The following is a 20728-nucleotide window of genomic DNA, read 5'->3' on the forward strand; positions in this document are numbered from 1 at the left end:
CCTTTTAAAGGGCAACTTTCACCATGTTTTTTCTCCCCCATCTGAAAGCAGCATGACAGAGGCAGAGACTCTGATTCCGGTGATGTGTTACTTACTAGACTGCTGAGGTTTTGAGATGATCAGTTTTATCTGCTGTAGATCTACCAGGTCTCTGAATACTGTGCTCTGTATAACCCTGCCCACACCACTGATTGGCAGCTTCCTGTGTACACTGTGCATGGGCAGAAAGCTGCCAATCAGTGGTGGGGGCGGGGCTATACAAAGATTATTAATATGGAAGACTACATGGCAGCAGGTTTACTAGTCCTCTAGTGATAATCTCCAGCTGCAAAAACAGTGATTTTATCAAAAGTACAGCGAGCAGCCCAGTAAGTGACACATCGCTGGAATAAGGATCTCTATCTCTACATTATGCCGTTCTCAGATTGGGTGGCAAAAGCCTAGTGACAGATTCTCTTTAAATATCCAGCCATCAGTTGCTCAGCATGTTCAGTAGTGCTGTGGAGTTCCCACTAAGGCTCCCTTATTTTTCCACACACCATCTCCTGTTCTGACACCTTTTTTCCCCACACTCCAGTTCCATCACTGACTACAGCTCCGGATCCTTCACAAATAGCCAGTAATTAGTAATAACACATTTTCTGTTTCATCTAATAAAGAAGGGTCTCAGATTAACCCCTTAATGACCAAGGGTATTTCCTTTTTTGCGTTTCCATTGTTTGCTCCCCTTCTTCCCAGAGCCATAACTTTCTTACTTTTCCATCAGTATGGCCATGTGAGAGCTTGTTTTTCACTAGACAAGTTGTACTTTTAAACACTATTGGTTTTACCGTATAGTGTACTGGAAAATGCGAAAAAAAATTCCAAGTGCGGTGAAATTGCAAAAAAGTGTAATTCCACAATTGTTGGGTTTTTTTTTACCATATTCACCAAATGCTAAATCTGTCTTGCCATTATGATTCTACATAACAAGTTCATAGATACCAAACATGTATAGGTTCTTTTTATTTCAATTATGAAAAAAAAAGAAAAAAAGAACAGAAATTGCCCTATTTTCCAAGACCCTTAGCGTACCCATTTTTTGTGATCTGGGGCTGGATGAGGGCTTATTTTTTTGCTCACCTAGCTGGCATTTTTTTATACTGTTTTGGGGGGAGATACAATGATTTGATCACCTGTTATTGCATTTTCTTGCAAAGTTGCAGCGACCCAAAAAAACATATTTCTGGCTTTTTAATTTTTTTTTTCTCATTAAGCCGTTTACCGATAAGATTAATTATTTTTATATCTTCATAGCTGGGGAGATTTTGAACATGGTGATTTGAACTTTTTTATTTTTTTCATTAAATATTTTTAAAAACGTCTTTTTTTTTTTTACTTGCTTCAATAACCTTTATGAGAGAGCAGAAGCTGTGATCATCTGTTCGCTTTTGTTACACATAGCAGAGCTTCAACCGGTTGGCACTCATAGCAGTTCGGCAATGACAATCACAGTGGATACCAACCCATCGGCGCCCGCGGGCATGTGACACGGGTGCCGATAGGGAGAGCTAAGACGAGCATCCGGTTTGCGCAAGTTAAATGCTGCTGTCAGAGAATGACAGTGGCATTTAACTAGTTAACAGCCGCGAGTGGATCATGATTCCACCCGCGGCTGTTAAGGGCACATGTCTGCTGATTAGATCAGCTGTCTTGTGCCGGAAAAGGTGGGGGTTCATCGCTGGAGCCTGCACCAAAGAGGGGGAGGCAACCTATGATGAACACTGCATGTCATATGTCAATTAGGGGTTAATAGAACTGGGACTGTCCCAATTTTCCTTTTTTCTTTACAGTCATTGTGGCATAGTTAATTATCAATACTCTCCAATTCTTAGACAGTGCAAACTTAGACTACACAGTCGTAAAATGTGCCAGATTTATTTTAGTAGCTCACACCTCTTTATAAATATGGTGTGTTTTAGTACTGCATAGTCTAACTTTACATCACCTGTCGGTTGTCTTACTGCGAGGCAAATTGATCAAACAGATTCCCCTAGAAATCTGGTCTAAAACTGGATGAAATGGTGCAAACTTTTTGTGCAGGTCCTTGTTGAGAAAATGAAAATGTTTTGTGGCTTTTTCAACTTTTTGAAATTTTTTGACAGTGTCCAAAATTAAGCAATGCCCCTTTCCTGTCAACCACATCTGTTGTTAGTGAGGTCATGCCCCCTTGTTGAACATGGGGTAAAAAATGTCTAAAATGCATAATAAATATAGCAAAAGTCATGAAAGACTGCTATTTTCAAGTTACATTAGAAATCCGTCCCATTTAGCTTGATAAAATATGTGTAATTGCGTTTATTGTCCTTTTTGTAAAATACATGTGGAGTCCAATAGCAAAACTAGGGATGCACAGGTAATATGGTAAGGTATTTGATACAATTGACTTAAAGCAGACCTGCCGTTCTACTGATTAAAATGATACCTGGGGTGAAGAAATCTGTCTTGTGGTTCTTGTGTAATCATTGTTAGAAGTTTTCAGTTAATGAGATGCTTGTGCTCCAGGGTGGCCTGTAGGCAGAGTCTTATCTTCCTGCTCTAAGCCAGAAAAACCGAGAAGAGATCTGTCCACAGTCCCGCCCCAGAGCACAAACAATCTATCTCTCTCTCTATGTCTACCTGAGGCTGATGTTACTGAATGACTATAGGGTAAATAGCAGAGAGACAGATGACAATATGGCAGCACAACCCGGAGAAACATAGACTATTATTCCTCTTTGGTTCATCAGTGTTTTTGGCATGTGGGTCTTCATGCCTCTTCATGTTCTCATAACACCTTTTTTTCCCTTCTTCTGAGATACAGGTGCATCTCACAAAATTAGAATATCATCAAAAAATTCATTTATTTCAGTGCTTCAATACAAAAAGTGAAACTCATATATTATATAGAGTCATTACAGACAGAGTGATCTATTTCATGTGTTTATTTCTGTTACTGTTGATGATTAGGGCTTACAGCCAATGAAAACCCAAAAGTCATTATCTCAGTAAATGAGAATACTTTATAACACCAGCTTGAAAAAATGATTTTAAAATCCAAAATGTTGGCCTACTGAAATTCATGTTCAGTAAATGCACTCAGTAGTACTTGGTCGGGCTCCTTTGGCATCAATTACTGCATCAATGCAGCGTGGCATGGAGGCGATCAGCCTGTGGCACCGCTGAGGGGTTATGGAAGCCCAGGTTGCTTTGATAGCAGCCTTCAGCTTGTCTGCATTATTGGGTCTGGTGTCTCTCCTCTTCCTCTTGACAATACCCCATAGATTCTCTGTGGGGTTAAGGTCAGGGGAGTTTGATGCCAATCAAGCACAGTGATACTGCTGTTTTTAAACCAGGTATTGGTACTTTTTTCATTGTGGAGAGGTGCCAAGTCCTGCTGGAGAATGAAATTTGCATTTCCAATTAGCTTGTCGGCAGAGGGAAGTGGAGCGCCCGCTAGGGCCGTGGGGTGCTCGGTACCGGGTCCGATGGTCATTAAAGGGGTAGTCACAGTGGCGGTGACCCGGTCCGTGGCCCTGGATGTCCAAATTAAAGGGAAGGTCTTTAAAGGGGTTATTTGGAAAAAAAATAAAGAATGTTCGTGACACCATCTGTGGTATTCAGTCAGGGATGACCGACGCTGCTTAAAGGGATCCACTGAGGAAGATGGTATTGCAGCAGTGATGGTATGGCTTCCCACAGGTGAAGCTTAGTCCCTAGGGCTCCCTTTGTAGTGGGCAAAGATGACAGACGGTGTAGTGCCGGAAAGAATTGGAGGACACAAGGTTGCAGTCTCTTTACCTTTTACTGGTAGTATGCAGCCACAGTCCAGGGTACGGCTCACAGGTGATGGTGAGGTCTGGCCAGCCTTGGAAGCGATTCGGAATCCCCCTAGCCAGGTGGGGTTGGAAGCCTTCCTTACTGGGCTGTGTTGTAGTCCCTTGCTGCCTAAAGTTTCACACAAGGTCCTCACTTTCTCTCTGTCCTATTAATAGGACAATATCCGTATGGCAGGCAACTCGAGCCTTTTTACAGGTGTCTCTACTTGTGGCGACTCCGGGCTCTATATACTGCTGTGCCTTCTGATGTAATGGTGGACAGGCGAATTGAAATCTCTTGCCCGCCGGTTTCTGCTGTGGGGCATACAGTTACCCCTACAACCTCTAAAATTTCCTGGTAGATGGCTGTGCTGACTTTGGTCTTGATAAAACACAGTGGATCTACACCAGCAGATGACATGGCTCCTGAAACCATCATTGATTGTGAATACTTCACATTAGACCTTGGAAATCAAGGTCCCAGAGTCTGGAGGAAGAGTGAAGCGGCCACAATCCAAGCTGCTTGAGGTCTAGTGTGAAGTTTCCACCATCAGTGATGGTTTGGGGAGCCATGTCATCTGCTGGTGTAGGTCCACCGTATTTTATCAAGACCAAAGTCAGCACAGCCGTCTACCAGGAAATTTTAGAGCACTTCAGTCTTCCCTCTGTCGACAAGTTTTTTGGAGATGGAAATTTCATTCTCCAGCAGGACTTGGCCCTGTCCATACTGCCAAAAGTACCAATACCTGGTTTACAAACAACAGTATCACTGTGCTTGTTTGACCAGCAAACTCGCCTGACCTTAACCCCATAGAGAATCTGTGGGGTATTGTAAAGAGGAAGATAAGAGACACCAGACCCAACAATGCAGACGAGCTGAAGGCTGCTTTCAAAGCAACCTGGGCTTCCATAACACCTCAGCAGTGCCACAGGCTGATCACTTCCATACCACGCCGCATTGATGCAGTAATTGATGCAAAAGGAGCCCGACCAAGTATTGAGTGCATTTACTGAACATACATTTCAGTAAACCAATATTTCAGGTTTTAAAATAATTTTTCAAGCTGGTGTTATAAAGTATTGTAATTTACTTTTGGGTTTTCATTGGCTGTAAGCCATAATCATCAACCGTAACGGAAATAAACACTTATAAATATATATAAATATATATAAATAGATCACTCTGTTTGTAATGACTCTATATAATATATGAGTTTCACTTTTTGTATTGAAGAACTGAAATAAATAAACTTTTTGATGATATTATAATTTTGTGAGAAGCACCTGTATATATGGAGGGTGTATTTATTTTAGTGATATATATTTATTTTACTCAGTTAAAATTTCCGCAACACTTTACAGACATCATCACTGTCCCCATTGGGCTCACAATCTAAATTTGCTATCAGTAAGTGTGGAAGGAAAAGAGAGAGAACCCGAAGGAAACCCACACGAACCCCTTGCAGATATTATCCTTGGTCAGACTTGAACTCAGGACCCCAATGCTGCAAAGCAACAGCGCTAACCACTGAGCCACAATAATATGAATGTGGGACATAATGCAACATCTGTAATTTGTATAACTGGCAGCTCCTCCTTAAAGGAAACCTGTCACCCCCAAAATCGAGGGTGAGCTAAGCCCACCGGCATCAGGGGCTTATCTACAGCATTCTGTAATGCTGTAAATAAGCCCCCGATGTCACCTGAAATAGAAGAAAAAGAGATTATATTATACTCACCTGGGCGGGTGGTCCAATCTGGTGGGCGTTGCGGTCCGGTCCGGGGCCTCCCATCTTCATAGGATGACGTCCTCTTCTGGTCTTCACACTGTGGCTCCGGCGCAGGCGTACTTTGTCTGCCCTGTGGAGGGCAGAGCAAAGTACTGCAGTGCGCAGGCGCCGGGAAAGGTCAGAGAGGCCCAGCACCTGCGCACTGCAGTACTTTGTTCTGACCTCAACAGGGCAGACTAAGTACGCCTGTGCCAGAGCCGCAAGAGGACGTCATCTGATGAAGATGGGAGGCCCCGGACCGGACCGCGACACCCATCGGACCGGGCCGCAGCGGGACCGCCCCTGGGTGAGTATAATCTAACCTGTTTTTCTTATCTTTCAGGATACATCGGGGGCTTATCTACAGCATTCCAGAATGCTGTAGATAAGCCCCTGATGCCGGTGGGCTTAGCTCACCCTCGATTTTGGGGGTGACAGGTTCCCTTTAAAGTCTCAACGACTTTGTAATTTATGTATTCAGCAGAACAGATTTATTTCTCTAAAAGTACATCAAAGTAGCGATCTCCCGCCTTCTGTTGTTTATTTTGCCATGACATTTTATTTGTACAAAGCAAATTTGATGAGAAGCAATGATACAAATATTATATTTTATTGCTGGTGTCTTGGCATATGTAGATGTGCTTCCCTGAATACAGAAAAACCTTTGATTGATATCTCTTTGGCATATTCACAGGTAATTTTGCTGGAGAAACATCTGTTATCGTTGTTCTTTGTTCTATACTTTCAGATAAAAATAATACAAGTAATCCACCACAGGGTGACATACTTGCTCTATGAAAGAAGCAGGAATGAAATCGAGAAAAAGTAAAAGAGCAGAGAGTTTTCCATTGTTACAAAAAAAGTATTAAATAAGAGCAGAGGGTTCTCCATTGTTACAAAAAAAGTATTAAATAAGAGCAGAGGGTTCTCCATTGTTACAAAAAAAGTACTAAATAATAAGTTACTTAGCATAAATTTTTTACTCTCGCCTTTTGACCCTGTCATTAAAAATCAGCATCTTAAAGTTTACAGTGCCAGCAAAATGAATGAGCTTTCTGAAATCTCTTGCACACGCTGTGTATTTTTTCCTTGCAGACTTGAAGCAGTTGCAAATCTGCAGCATGCCAATTCTTTCGGCGTTTTTGCTGCGTTTTTTACCCATTCAAATGAACAGAGGAAAAAACACATCAATAATGTATTTTATGCAGCATTTTTCCTGCAAAGAGATTCGTTTTGGTTCAGAAATTCCTGGGCCATACTTTATGCGCCTTTGTGTAACTAAACTTTTATCGGTTTGGAGTCTGTCTGCTTTCTGATGAGAGCGACATGCAAGAAAATAATGGAGGCAGTGCAGCACCTAGAGCATTCATTTTTCTCTTCTTGTGTTGCCTATTGATTTTTCATACATTAATTTAATATTCAATATATTCAATACAATGATAAATTATATGAATTGAATTGACGTTATTTTTTCCACTGTTCATTAAAAAAGCAATTTTTTTTGCATGCTGTAATTGGAATGCAGTGCAAACAATATATACTATTGATTATGTCTCCTAGACCTGAAGAGGCTGATGTAATTTCTTTGAAAATAGGTGTCAGAACAGCTATAAAATCCTCTGTGAAAGTTTTCCTGCTTGATATTAAAATGAGCCGTTTAGGAATGCAGCACATCCATACATGACAGCAAGGCAAAGACTGGATGTTCAGGCCCTCCATTCAAGTGAATGGGGTCCGGTTTCGAGTTTGGGTACTGTTCCGGTACCCAAACCCAAACTTTCTTTTAACTGTCATTTTTTTTCTCCATCTTTTCCTCATCTGATGGAACTGGATCACAATGTGTTGACACTTTCATCAGATTCTGATCAGAGTGTGATTTGCATAACCGACCCAATGCTCTTGGCACAAGCCCTAAAGATGATGTGACAATTAAGCAGCAAAGTAGATCATGTCCTTAAAGGGAAGTTCTCAGGTGAATCATGCTGTTCGAACCATTTGCAGCATAAGGATTCACTCACACTGGCGTAAAACACTAACAAGTGCTATCTGATGTTTTTTTCGGATAGCACTGGGCCCAATGTGATACTATGGGGTAGTGCAGATCTGCTATTATCTTCCCATGCTGATTCAACATGAGAAAACAATAGCAGACTGCTTCGAGTGGCTCTGATACTTGGATCACGCATAGTCATACAAGTCTATGGGTGCATGTTCAATGTACGCTCACAGAGACTATGGAGAAGATGAAGAAATTAAATTCTCCATCTTCTCCGCACCTGTGCTGCAATTCGCTCATGCGAGACAATCGGATCATACTCAGATAACACTCGACTCAAACTCTGACAGAGTAGGAGATGAGTATTATTAACATAATTGGTCCAATTCTTTCACTTGAGAGAATCAACGCAAGCGTGAACAAGCCCTGGATCAGATACCGGCTGTTCGATTGCAGCATGTACATGTATTTTTTACTCTGAAACGCTGCGTTATTTCAAAGAGAACATACTATGAAAAGCAGGCCGGGGACTATGGGCCTGATTTGTCAAAGTGTTTTTGCCACTTTTCTGGTGTGGAACACTAAAAAGTCACGATATTTTTGTGCAATAATGTTGTGACTTTTCAGTGTTCCACACCAAAAAATTGTCAAAAACACTTTGCAACTTTTGGTCTTTTTCATGCCAACCCAGCCACCTTCACCAAAGCATACCATGGCACTTTGAGTGACAGCTCACGGTGCAGTGCATCTGTGCAGAGTGAGCTGTCAATCAAAATGCTGGGGAGCGCTTACAAAAGCCGATCACAGTATAGGGAGTGGTGCTGTAAGCGATGATTGTAATCAATCCCTAAACTGAATCCATAAGTGAAAGTTGGCGGCTCCTGGGAAGAAATAAGTTCATTTTCTCCCAGTACCCGCACTTTCAGTAATACTGTAAAGCTACTAACCTGTAGATTAGCCCTATATTTTGGGGTAACTAGCATTTTTTGAGATGACAGGTTTCCTTTAATGGACCTTAAAAATGTTGAAATGCATAAACATCTGTCGCCCAGGTAAAAAAAAAATTGTAAAAAATAAAAGTATGCATAAAAGAAAAAATAAGTTTTAAAAAATAAACATATCAGCAAAATATCGTCAAATATAACTGTGTTCTCTATCATTCAAGGCAGCTAACATCCCCTTGGTGGCAGAACTTTCTATCGATGACATCCATTTTGATGACTTCTCCTTGGACGTCGATGAGATGATTACAGCAGCGCTGAGAATGTTTATGGAGCTTGGAATGGTTCAGAAATTTAAAATTGATTACGAGGTAAACATCTGCCGTGCGACCCGGTCTATGTGGCTTGGGGTTTAGTTCTACACTCGTAATGAGATCTTCCGCCATACACAGCTGTAACTACAGCGCTCTTCCTGCCCCTTCTGTTTTTTAGACCTTGTGCAGGTGGCTTCTGACAGTAAGGAAGAATTATCGGATGGTTCTCTATCACAATTGGCGGCATGCCTTCAACGTGTGCCAGCTGATGTTCGCCATGTTAACTGTAAGTACTGCAGGCCTGAATTATTGGCTTGTGCCCTTTCATTTTCCTAGTAATAAATTATTGTGACTGATGAAGTAAATTAACCCCGAACCATCTACATTAAACTTTTTTTTTTTTAACTGAAGACAATATTTCAGATTTTTTAGATTTGACTACTTAATCCTGCAGCAATATGTTTTCTAATGGAAATTGGGTAGAAAAATAACACGGTATTTGCTTTTTGTATATATACAACCCCTGGCAAAAAATATGGAATCACCGGCTTTGGAGGATGTTCATTCAGTTGTTTAATTTTGTAGAAAAAAAGCAGATCACAGACATGGCACAAAACTAAAGTCACTTCAAATGGCAACTTTCTGGCTTTAAGAAACACTAAAAGAAATCAAGAACAAAAAATGCTGTAGTCAGTAATGGTTACTTTTTTTTAACCATGCAGTGGGGAAAAATTATGGAATCACTCAATTCTGAGGAAAAAATTATGGAATCATGAAAAACAAACAAACAAAAAAACACTCCAACACATCATTAGTACTTTGTTGCACCACCTCTGGCTTTTATAAGAGCTTGCAGTCTCTGAGGCATGGACTTAATGGTGTCAAACCGTGCTCTTCATCAATCTGGCTCCTACTTTCTCTGATTGTTGTTCCCAGATCAGCTTTGCAGGTTGGAGCCTTGTGGACCATTTTCTTCAAGTTCCACCAAAGATTTTCAACTGGATTGAGATCCGGACTATTTTCAGGCCATGACATTGACCTTATGTGTCTTTTTTCAAGGAATGTTTACACAGTTTTTGCTCTAAGGCAGGATGCATCATCATCTTGAAAAATGATTTCATCATCCGCAAACATCCTTTCAATCGATAAAAGACACATAGTCATAGTAAATGGGGCACCCTGATCATTTCAACAACCATTCACTATGGCTATGTGTCTTTCCTTTGGCACATTTTTTGGAATCGGGTATATTGTTTCCCTGTATTGGATTTTGTACTTTTTGTGGCTTTAAATGGTTTTAGATTTCCTTGTTCTATCCATTTGTGTTAATAAAGCATGCTCTCATTGATTATCCATGCGTTCACATCTTATATGTATCGTTCTTTTCTTTCCTCTCTTTGGTTGTTGTACTTTAGACAATTTCTTTGACACCAAACATTTTACGCAATGTGGAACATTTTAAACCATTACCTTTTCCGACTAATGCATGCCTCCTTGTTGACCAAAAGTGGTTAAAATACTTCAAAAGCTCTGGCACCAGAATTTTGGGTCAACTTTGCATTATTCTGATACATTTTCTTTCAAAAATCTGCAAAAATGTAATTTTTAGAAATGAGCTCCAATTCAAATAGAATTTTGGCTTTGTCACGAGAGCAATGTTCATCGTCCCCTGGCAGTGCTAAAAATGACTAACACAAATGGGCTTGATGCTTGCCACTCCATATTACAGATTCCAGGGTTTATCCTGATCTTAACCTTATAAAACCTGTACAACAATATGGATTTTCACAGGAACCCCTGGGCTGGGGCCACAGAGTCAGCTGCTGATGGAGGCAATAAGAATAGTCAAATAGCCGGGTCAGAGCCAGCAGGTATGGGTAGTTACAACATCATAAGGCAAGAGAGTTGTCAGCACTGTCATCTCGCAGTGCTGGGGTCCTGGATTCAACTCCCCACCAAGTACAGCAAGGAGTTTATACATTCTCCATGTGTATGTGTGGTTTTCTTCCAAGTTCTCCGGTTTCCAGACATACTGATAGGGAATTTAGATAGTCAACAAGATGATGATATCACATAAGCTCATAAAATAAAAAATAAACAATCTGTAGTCAGAATCACGACTATCCACTAAGACACAGGAGCTGAGATGCACACAAGAGCTACTTAGGCTACAACTGTGTAACCTGATTCTCAGGAGTTTAAATAGGGAGCAGCCCCAGGCAGAGTTTCACAATATGTACCAACCCAACAGAGGGTCTGTCAGTGGACGGCTCGACTCACACACAATGAGATGGAAATGGGGAGAGGAAGGCCCTACCGAGAGGGAATGAGGGATGGTCACCACCTAAGCTCAAACCTGAGCCTGTCCCTGCACTCCCCTAACACCCTTAGTGGGTCCTTCCCCCCACCACCATCAGGAACCTCGTCCGTCGCTGTCACCTTGCAACCCCCTGGTTAGTGCACTGGCTGGCAAGGGCTCTAGCCTCACCACTGCAGATGGTACAACACAGGGGACAGTGACAAACACAAGACAGACAAAGTATAAACACAAAGCTTAGCTTAATAGCCTTCTCTGCTGCAAAGCACTGCACAGGAGAAGAAAGGCACCCGGACCACGTACTCCACAAAACCAGCAGATTCACCACTGCAGCAAGAGCTCCTTACTCCAGGCTTGGTCAGCATAGATTGCCCTATCTCTGACAGTCAGCTGATGCATCAGGTCACTATTTAAAGGATGGTGGGAGTGGTCACCACCCACATCAGCTGACCGAGCAACTCTGCAATTGCAGTACACAGCTAGCAAGGGAAACTGACATTAACCCCTTCTGGCCTAGAAGGAAAAAAAGCTACATTAAAATCATAGTGGAACCAGAGCTGCCACGCATCCAAAAATGGATCGTGACACAGAGCTAACAAAAGAAAGACATACTAGCTAGGATTTAAACCCAAATAGAAAAAAGACTCATCACAATAGGAGTTAGATCAAAAAAAATAATAACTATAGGTAGACAATCACTTTGAAGAGGACTTGTCACTTGCTATGAAAATGCTGGCGTTCTCCTGAATCTGGAATTGTTTTTTGTTTGTTCCTGTGCCTCTACTGTCCTGTGATATGGCCTCCTCATTTCTGTATATACTGTAAATCTATATATGACTTGTTTTGTTAGCCAACTGGGGGTGATCCTCAAGAAAACGTTAATAGAGAAGGGTAGAGTGATACGCCCACTTGGATAAGGTATTAACTTTAGATACAGGGAAAGGGAGGCATATCTCAGGAATGGAGTGGCGCAGGAACAAAAGAAAATGGCGCCAGATTCAGGAAAACAGCGGCATTTACCAGATAAAAAATCATGGCAACTAACAGGTCCCCTTTATGTGATTCTACGCAAGGTAACTGTATGCTCTTTTGTGTACATGCGCTCTAGAAATTGTCATTTAACACTGCACGGTATAACAGAGGGATCCACTGTATGAAGTGATACCGGAGTCCGGGATCTTAGATCCTAGACGTATCATGCGTTGGAGTTTATTTTCATTCTGACAGTAGGAGGTGTCGCTTGAGGTTGTTTAGATGACACTGCCAGAGATAGAGATTATAGTGTACAGGAGTAATATTGCTGCCGCACTCGGGACATGGTGCTTCCACAGTAACTTCTCTACCACATAGGACAGCAACCTGTAAAAATGGCAAATGATCAGTGGGAACCAGATCCATCCAAATATTGGATTGGAGCCCAGGAGCTTCATGTTGAGCTTCTGGTCCCAGTTAAAGTAAATTCATCATCTCTGAACAAAGATCAAATAAAGCAGTTTGAAGAAATGGTTAGTATGCCTTTGTAGGTCTGGAGGCAATCTGTCTGTCTGTTACAATAGATATGTGTGAACATTTTCCTTCTCATAATTGTGGTATAATGAAAACAAAAATAAAATGCTGCCTTATTACGATTTGAAGACTATGACGCCCAGAAAACTACAGATGTACCTTCTTTCAAGCTAGGTGTAAGGGAATGGTACCATATAGTGCCCACATTATACTACCCATATAGCAATACCATATAGTCCCCACATTATACTGCCTATATAACAATACCATATAGTCCCCACATTATACTGCCTATATAACAATACCATATAGTCCCCACATTATACTGCCTATATAACAATACCATATAGTCTCCACATTATACTGCCTATATAGCAATACCATATAGTCCCCACATTATACAGTGCCAAAGTAGTATTGGATTACAGCGCACTGCAAATACAACTACTCCAATCTACCAAGAAGTTTATAATCGATGAAATAGGTGAGGAAATACTGAGAAAAAATATTGAATAAATCATTCATCATGCAATGAATAATAAAATCTGTGTTTTATGTGCAATGGTTGCCGTTTGGTGATGAGCGATCATATTCAGATAAGATGTTATCTGATCATGTAGACAAAGACAAAAGGAGCCAGCTCACCGATCAGCTGAGGAAGCCCGGAACTCCGTCCTGATGAGACGTAGTAGAACTCCAAAGAAAAAAAAAAAGGGAGATGTTCCAGCTTCCAATAAAAAATAAACTTTAATCCAGTACATTAAAATCAGGAAAACTCCCGGAACAGCACCATAACACCGTGGAGGCAGGCTTTCGTTTCGACCGAAGTCTTTATTCGTTTCGACCGAAGTCTTTATGTGATAAAGACTTCGGTCGAAACGAAAGAAGCCTGCCTCCACGGTGTTATGGTGCTGTTCCGGGAGTTTTCCTGATTTTAATGTACTGGATTAAAGTTTATTTTTTATTGGAAGCTGGAACATCTCTCTTTTTTTTTTCTTTGGTTATCTGATTATGCTCTAGTGCTAATTGAGTGTCTTCGGCGTGCTCAAATACTATGTTTGAGTCCCCACAACTGCATGTCTTGCGGCTTTTAGAGAGCTGTAACACATGCAGGTATCTTCCTAACAGACGAGCACGCCAAAGACACTAGTTTAACTTCCGAGCTAAATGAGCACTGAGTACTGAGCAATGGTGGGATCTTGTAGATAATTGTTTATTTTTATTTTTAGACTATTGTTGGTCCCATATTTAAAATTGGTGGAAATCTTTTTAACATCAGCAACGGAGGTTCGACCACAGTTACTAACACATTTTACAGGAAAAAATATCACTACTTATTATTTCTCCCATCACAATAAGGCTGGAGTCACACTAGCATATAAAAAATCAGTCTGATGTTGATCCAGAAAAGTAGGACAAATGTCATGCAAGTGTGTCCTGTGAGAACAAAGCTCTTTTTATCAAGTAGCATACGTATGACATCCATCTGACATGCGTACGCAATGCATTCATAACCCCTTCACGACCTATGATGTTTAGGTATGTTATAGGTCGTGTCCAGGCAATTGATGCAGGTTCCGGTACTAAGCCTGCAAATTTGGGATTTTTTTTCACCACTTAAATAAAAAAGAACATAAACATGTTTGGTATCTACAAATGCATGATCACCTGGAGAATCATAATGGCAGGTCAGTTTTAGCATTTAGTGAATATAATAAAAGAAAAAAAAGAAAACAACTGTGGAATTGCTCCTCCCGATCTGTGCGTTGGCGATCGGGGTAATGGTTTTGGAGTTGATGTCAGCTTTATAATGTCCGCTGACTTAAAGCCCAGGGGATAGTAATGGAGAGGTGTCTGTCAGATACCCCCATTACAGACCCCCATAGTCAAAATAAATAAACACACACACAAAGTCCTTTAATTGTAAAAAGCACTCCGTCCCCAACTATTTCCCTCTTTTACCCATGAAACTATAGGAGAGATCAGCGCAAACAGGGTCTTATCCGAGAAATACAGTAAGTTTTGCACTCAGATTAAACTCACCTGTTCGATCTGTTAAAAACGCATATAATATAGAAAATCAGCCTCAGCGGATCCACGGATCAGCAAGCGATCATCAGACATCAGACTGTAAAGAGAGTTAATGGACAAATTCAGCGCTGACGACAGAATTGAGATGTATATCCCAATATGGTACAGTAAGGTGGGGGTTTATTTCAACGCGTTTCGAAGTATATAACTTCTTCAGGAAAAACCTGAAGAAGTTATATACTTAGAAGCGCGTTGAAATAAACCCCCACCTTACTGTACCATACTGTCTCAATTCTGTCGTCAGCGCTGAATTTGTCCATTAACTCTCTTTACAGTCTGACCTCTATTACCCATGTAATACCATCAAAAGAAAAAGTAATCCAAAGAGTCTACAGTAATTCCATAATAAGGAGGTCCCACGATGATCCAGGACTCTGCTATGTACGGAGGCAGTGATGAGTGGTGACATCAGTAATGTTACTGCTCACCAAGGCCACCGACACACAATGAGATTAGCGGGAGAACCAGGCTCCAGTGTGTTATGATTTTCCCAATGGCAGGAAAATCAAAAATAACAAACGGACTAGCTCTCGGGTGATGGAAACTAAAGTGACCGTGACCTGAACCTGACACAACACTGGAAGTAGCCGGGGAGTGTTTCCTACGATGCCCTAGACACCACGCGCCAGCCGGAGATCTAACTACCCCTATCAGAGGAATATACAGGCCTGCCTTACCTCCAGAGATGAACCCCAAAAGGAGATAGCAGGCCCCCACAAATATTGACGGTGAGTCAAGAGGAAAAGACATACGTAGGATGAACAGCAGATTTAGCACAGTGAGGTCCGCTTACTAGATAGCAGAAGTACAGGAAAGAGTTACTTCACGGTCAACTTCAAAACACTACTCAAAAACACCATCCTGAAATTACTTTAAAACTCCAGTGACAACTCATGCCACTGGAGTGGCAATTTCAGTCCACGAGAGCTTCCAGCTGCAGAGAGTCACATTGCAGATAGCTGGACAAAAAATAACATTAACTAGGAACAAAATTCAACTTAGCTGAACTGAAACTTGAGGCAGGAGAATGCAACAGAATGCTACTGATACATTGTTGGCCGGCATCGGACCAGCAGCCAAGCAGCCTTAAATAGGAAACTCCCCTAATGGGTGTCAACAGGTGATCAAGGATAGAAGAAGGCAAATAAGTGGCAATACCATAAAACACCACCGGGGGAGCCCACAAACAGAATTCACAACAGTACCCCCCCCTTAAGGAGGGGGCACCGAACCCTCACCAGAACCACCAGGGCGATCTGGATGAGCACTATGGAATGCACGAACCAAATCAGGAGCATGAACATCAGATGCTGTCACCCAAGAATTATCCTCCTGACCATAGCCTTTCCACTTAACCAGATACTGAAGTTTCCGTCTGGAAACACGGGAGTCCAAGATCTTTTCTACCACATACTCCAACTCACCCTCAACCAGCACAGGAGCAGGAGGATCAGCAGACGGAACAACCGGCACCTCATACCTCCGCAATAATGACCGATGAAAAACATTATGAATAGTAAAAGATGCTGGGAGGTCCAAACGAAAGGACACAGGATTGAGAACCTCCAGAATCCTATAAGGGCCGATAAACCGAGGCTTAAACTTAGGAGACGAGACCTTCATAGGAACAAATCGAGAAGACAACCAAACCAGGTCCCCAACACAAAGACGAGGACCGACACGCCGATGACGATTAGTGAACTGTTGAGTCTTCTCCTGGGACAACTTCAGATTGTCCACAACCTGTCCCCAAATCTGATGCATTCTATCAACCACAGCATCTACTCCAGGACAATCCGAAGATTCCAATTGACCGGACGAAAAGCGAGGGTGAAACCCTGAATTACAAAAAAATGGAGAAACCAAAGTGGCAGAACTGGCCCGATTGTTAAGGGCAAACTCTGCCAATGGCAAAAAATCAAGCCAATCGTCCTGATCAGCGGACACAAAACACCTCAAGTAAGTCTCCAAGGTCTGATTAGTACGCTCAGTCTGGCCATTAGTCTGAGGATGGAATGCAGACGAAAACGACAAGTCGATGCCCATCCTGGCACAGAACGCCCGCCAAAATCTAGACACAAACTGAGTACCCCTGTCAGAAACTATATTCTCAGGAATACCATGCAAACGCACAACATTCTGAAAAAATAGAGGGACCAGCTCAGAGGAGGAGGGCAATTTGGGCAAAGGTATCAAGTGAACCATCTTGGAAAAACGGTCACACACCACCCAGATGACGGACATCCTACGAGAAACAGGAAGGTCAGAAATAATGTCCATAGAGATGTGCGTCCAAGGCCTCTTAGGAATAGGCAAGGGCAACAACAACCAACCAGCTGGCCCGGGAACAGCAGGGCTTAGCCCGAGCACAAACATCACAAGACTGCACAAAAATACGTACATCTCGAGACAAGGAAGGCCACCAGAAGGACCTAGACACCAGATCCCTGGTGCCAAAAATTCCAGGATGACCTGCCAACGCGGAAGAGTGAACCTCCGAAATAACTCTACTGGTCCAGTCATCAGGGACAAACAGTCTACCAGGCGGACAGCGATCAGGCCTATCCACCTGAAACTCCTGCAAAGAGCGCCGCAGGTCTGGGGAGACAGCTGACAATATCACCCCATCCTTCAGGATGCCAGTAGGTTCGGAATCACCAGGCGAGTCAGGCTCAAAACTCCTAGAGAGGGCATCCGCCCTCACATTCTTAGACCCAGGCAGATATGAGACCACAAAGTTAAATCGAGAGAAAAACAACGACCAGCGCGCCTGTCTAGGATTCAGACGCCTGGCTGACTCAAGATAAATTAGATTTTTGTGGTCAGTCAAGACCACCACCTGGTGTCTAGCACCCTCAAGCCAATGACGCCACTCCTCAAATGCCCACTTCATGGCCAAGAGCTCCCGATTTCCAACATCATAATTTCGCTCAGCGGGCGAAAACTTTCGAGAGAAAAACGCACATGGTCTCATCACTGAGCAGTCAGGACCTTTCTGCGACAAAACTGCACCTGCTCCGATCTCGGAAGCATCTACTTCAACCTGGAACGGGAGCGAAACATCAGGCTGGCGCAACACAGGAGCAGAAGAAAAGCGGCGCTTAAGCTCCTGAAAGGCCTCCACAGCCGCAGAGGACCAATTAGCAACATCAGCACCCTTCTTGGTCAAATCAGTCAAAGGTTTAGCAATGGCAGAAAAACCCGCTATGAATCGGCGATAGAAATTAGCAAATCCCAAGAATTTCTGAAGACTCTTTAGAGAAGTAGGTTGTATCCAATCACAAATAGCCTGAACCTTAACAGGGTCCATCTCCATAGATGAAGGGGAAAAAATATATCCCAGAAAGGAAATTCTCTGAACCCCAAAAATACACTTTGAGCCCTTCACAAATAGAGAATTAGCTCGTAAAACCTGAAAAACTCTCCTGACCTGTTGAACATGAGATTCCCAGTCCTCCGAAAAAATCAAAATATCATCCAAATACACAATCATAAATTTATCCAGATATTCACGGAAAATATCGTGCATAAAGGACTGAAAAACGGAAGGGGCATTCGCGAGACCGAAAGGCATTACCAAATACTCAAAATGGCCTTCAGGCGTATTAAATGCGGTCTTCCACTCATCCCCCTGCTTAATCCGCACCAAATTATACGCACCACGTAGATCGATCTTAGTGAACCACTTGGCCCCCTTTATGCGAGCAAAAAGATCAGTCAGTAAAGGTAACGGGTACTGGTATTTAACAGTAATCTTATTCAGAAGTCGATAGTCGATACAAGGTCTCAATGAACCATCCTTTTTACCCACAAAGAAAAACCCTGCCCCCAATGGAGACAAAGAGGGGCGAATATGACCCTTTTCTAAAGATTCTCTGATATACTCCCGCATAGCAGTATGTTCAGGTACAGACAAATTAAACAAGCGACCCTTAGGAAATTTACTACCGGGAATCAACTCAATAGCGCAGTCACACTCTCTGTGAGGGGGGAGAGAACCAGTTTTAGGCTCCTGAAAGACATCATAAAAATCTGACAGAAATGCTGGGATCTCAGAGGGAGTAGATGAAGAAATGGGAACCAAAGGTGCATCCCCATGAATCCCCCGACATCCCCAACTCAGCACAGACATTGATCTCCAGTCCAAAACTGGATTATGAATTTGTAACCATGGTAATCCAAGTACTAATACGTCATGTAGATTATATAACACAAGGAAACGAATAATCTCCTGATGGTCTGGGGAAAGATGCATAGTCACTTGTGTCCAATATTGCTAGCCAAAGGTGTAGAATCAATACCCTTTAAGGGAATAGAAACCTCCAGAGGCTCTAAATCAAACCCACAACGCTTGGCAAAGGACCAATCCATGAGACTCAGAGCGGCGCCAGAATCCACATAAGCATCCACAGTAACAGATGATAAAGTACAAATCAATGTCACGGACAAAAGAAATTTAGACTGCAAGGTACCCATAGAAAAAGATTTATCAACCTTTTTATCAACCTTCTTTATGCGTTTAGAGCATGCTGATATAACATGAGCTGGATCTCCACAATAGAAGCACAACCCATTTTTGCGCCTGTAATTCTGTCGTTCGCCTCTAGACAATACACTATCGCATTGCATATGCTCTGGTGCCTTTTCAGAGGTCACCGCCAAATGATGCACAGGTTTTTGCTCAGAAGATACCGCCATATGGTGCACAGGTTTTTGCTCAGAAGATACCGCCATATGGTGCACAGGTTTTTGCTCAGAAGATACCGCCATATGGTGCACAGATTTGCGCTCCCGTAAACGCCGATCAATCTGGATAGCCAATTTCATGGCATCATTCAGACCTGTAGGCACAGGGAACCCCACCATGACATCCTTCACGGCATCAGAGAGACCTTCTCTGAAATTAGCTGCTAGAGCGCACTCATTCCATTTAGTAAGTACCGACCATTTACGAAATTTCTGGCAGTATATCTCAGCTTCATCTTGCCCTTGGGAAAGAGCTATCAAGGCTTTCTCAGCCAAAATCTCTAAATTAGGTTCTTCATAAAGCAACCCCAAAGCCAGAAAAAACGCATCTACATTTAATAACGCAGGATCCCCTGGCGACAATGCAAATGCCCAACTTTGTGGGTCACCCCGCAATAGAGAAATAACAATTTTAACCTGTTGCGCAGGATCACCAGCAGAGTGAGATTTCAGAGACAAAAACAATTTACAATTCTCTCTGAAATTCAAAAAACGGGATCTGTCTCCGGTAAAAAATTCAGGCATAGGGATCTTAGGTTCAGACATTGGAGCACGTATAACAAAATCTTGTAAGTTCTGGACCTTTGAAGCCAGGTCATTCAGACCTGCAACCAAACTCTGTGGATCCATGATTCAAACAGGTGTAACCAAAGCCATTCAAAGATTAAGAGGAGAGGAAAAAAAAAAAGGCTGAAGACTGCAGTTTAAGCAAGGAGTACAAATAAGCACTAAGGTGCACTTTCCAAACACAGAAGGAAAAAAAAAAACCTTTTCATATCCTTTCCTGCTTTAGTGCATAGTTTTAACACATGGGGCCGGCCAAACTGTTATGATTTTCCCAATGGCAGGAAAATCAAAAATAACAAACGGACTAGCTCTCGGGTGATGGAAACTAAAGTGACCGTGACCTGAACCTGACACAACACTGGAAGTAGCCGGGGAGTGTTTCCTACGATGCCCTAGACACCACGCGCCAGCCGGAGATCTAACTACCCCTATCAGAGGAATATACAGGCCTGCCTTACCTCCAGAGATGAACCCCAAAAGGAGATAGCAGGCCCCCACAAATATTGACGGTGAGTCAAGAGGAAAAGACATACGTAGGATGAACAGCAGATTTAGCACAGTGAGGTCCGCTTACTAGATAGCAGAAGTACAGGAAAGAGTTACTTCACGGTCAACTTCAAAACACTACTCAAAAACACCATCCTG

At 42.3% G+C, this 20728-nt stretch overlaps 1 protein-coding gene across 1 annotated transcript in view; it reads left to right on the forward strand.

The window, feature by feature from the left end:
* The window catches only part of PDE11A (phosphodiesterase 11A), a 614587-nt gene that overhangs the window by 444642 nt on the left and 149217 nt on the right, over positions 1–20728 (forward strand). Inside the window, exons 11-12 of the mRNA XM_077272627.1 lie at positions 8767–8913; positions 9035–9142. Of these exons, the coding sequence (XP_077128742.1) occupies positions 8767–8913; positions 9035–9142 (255 nt within the window). The remainder of the gene's footprint in view (positions 1–8766; positions 8914–9034; positions 9143–20728) is intronic.

The sequence above is a fragment of the Ranitomeya variabilis genome, chromosome 7, assembly GCF_051348905.1.
Source record: "Ranitomeya variabilis isolate aRanVar5 chromosome 7, aRanVar5.hap1, whole genome shotgun sequence".
NCBI classification, from domain to species: domain Eukaryota; kingdom Metazoa; phylum Chordata; class Amphibia; order Anura; family Dendrobatidae; genus Ranitomeya; species Ranitomeya variabilis.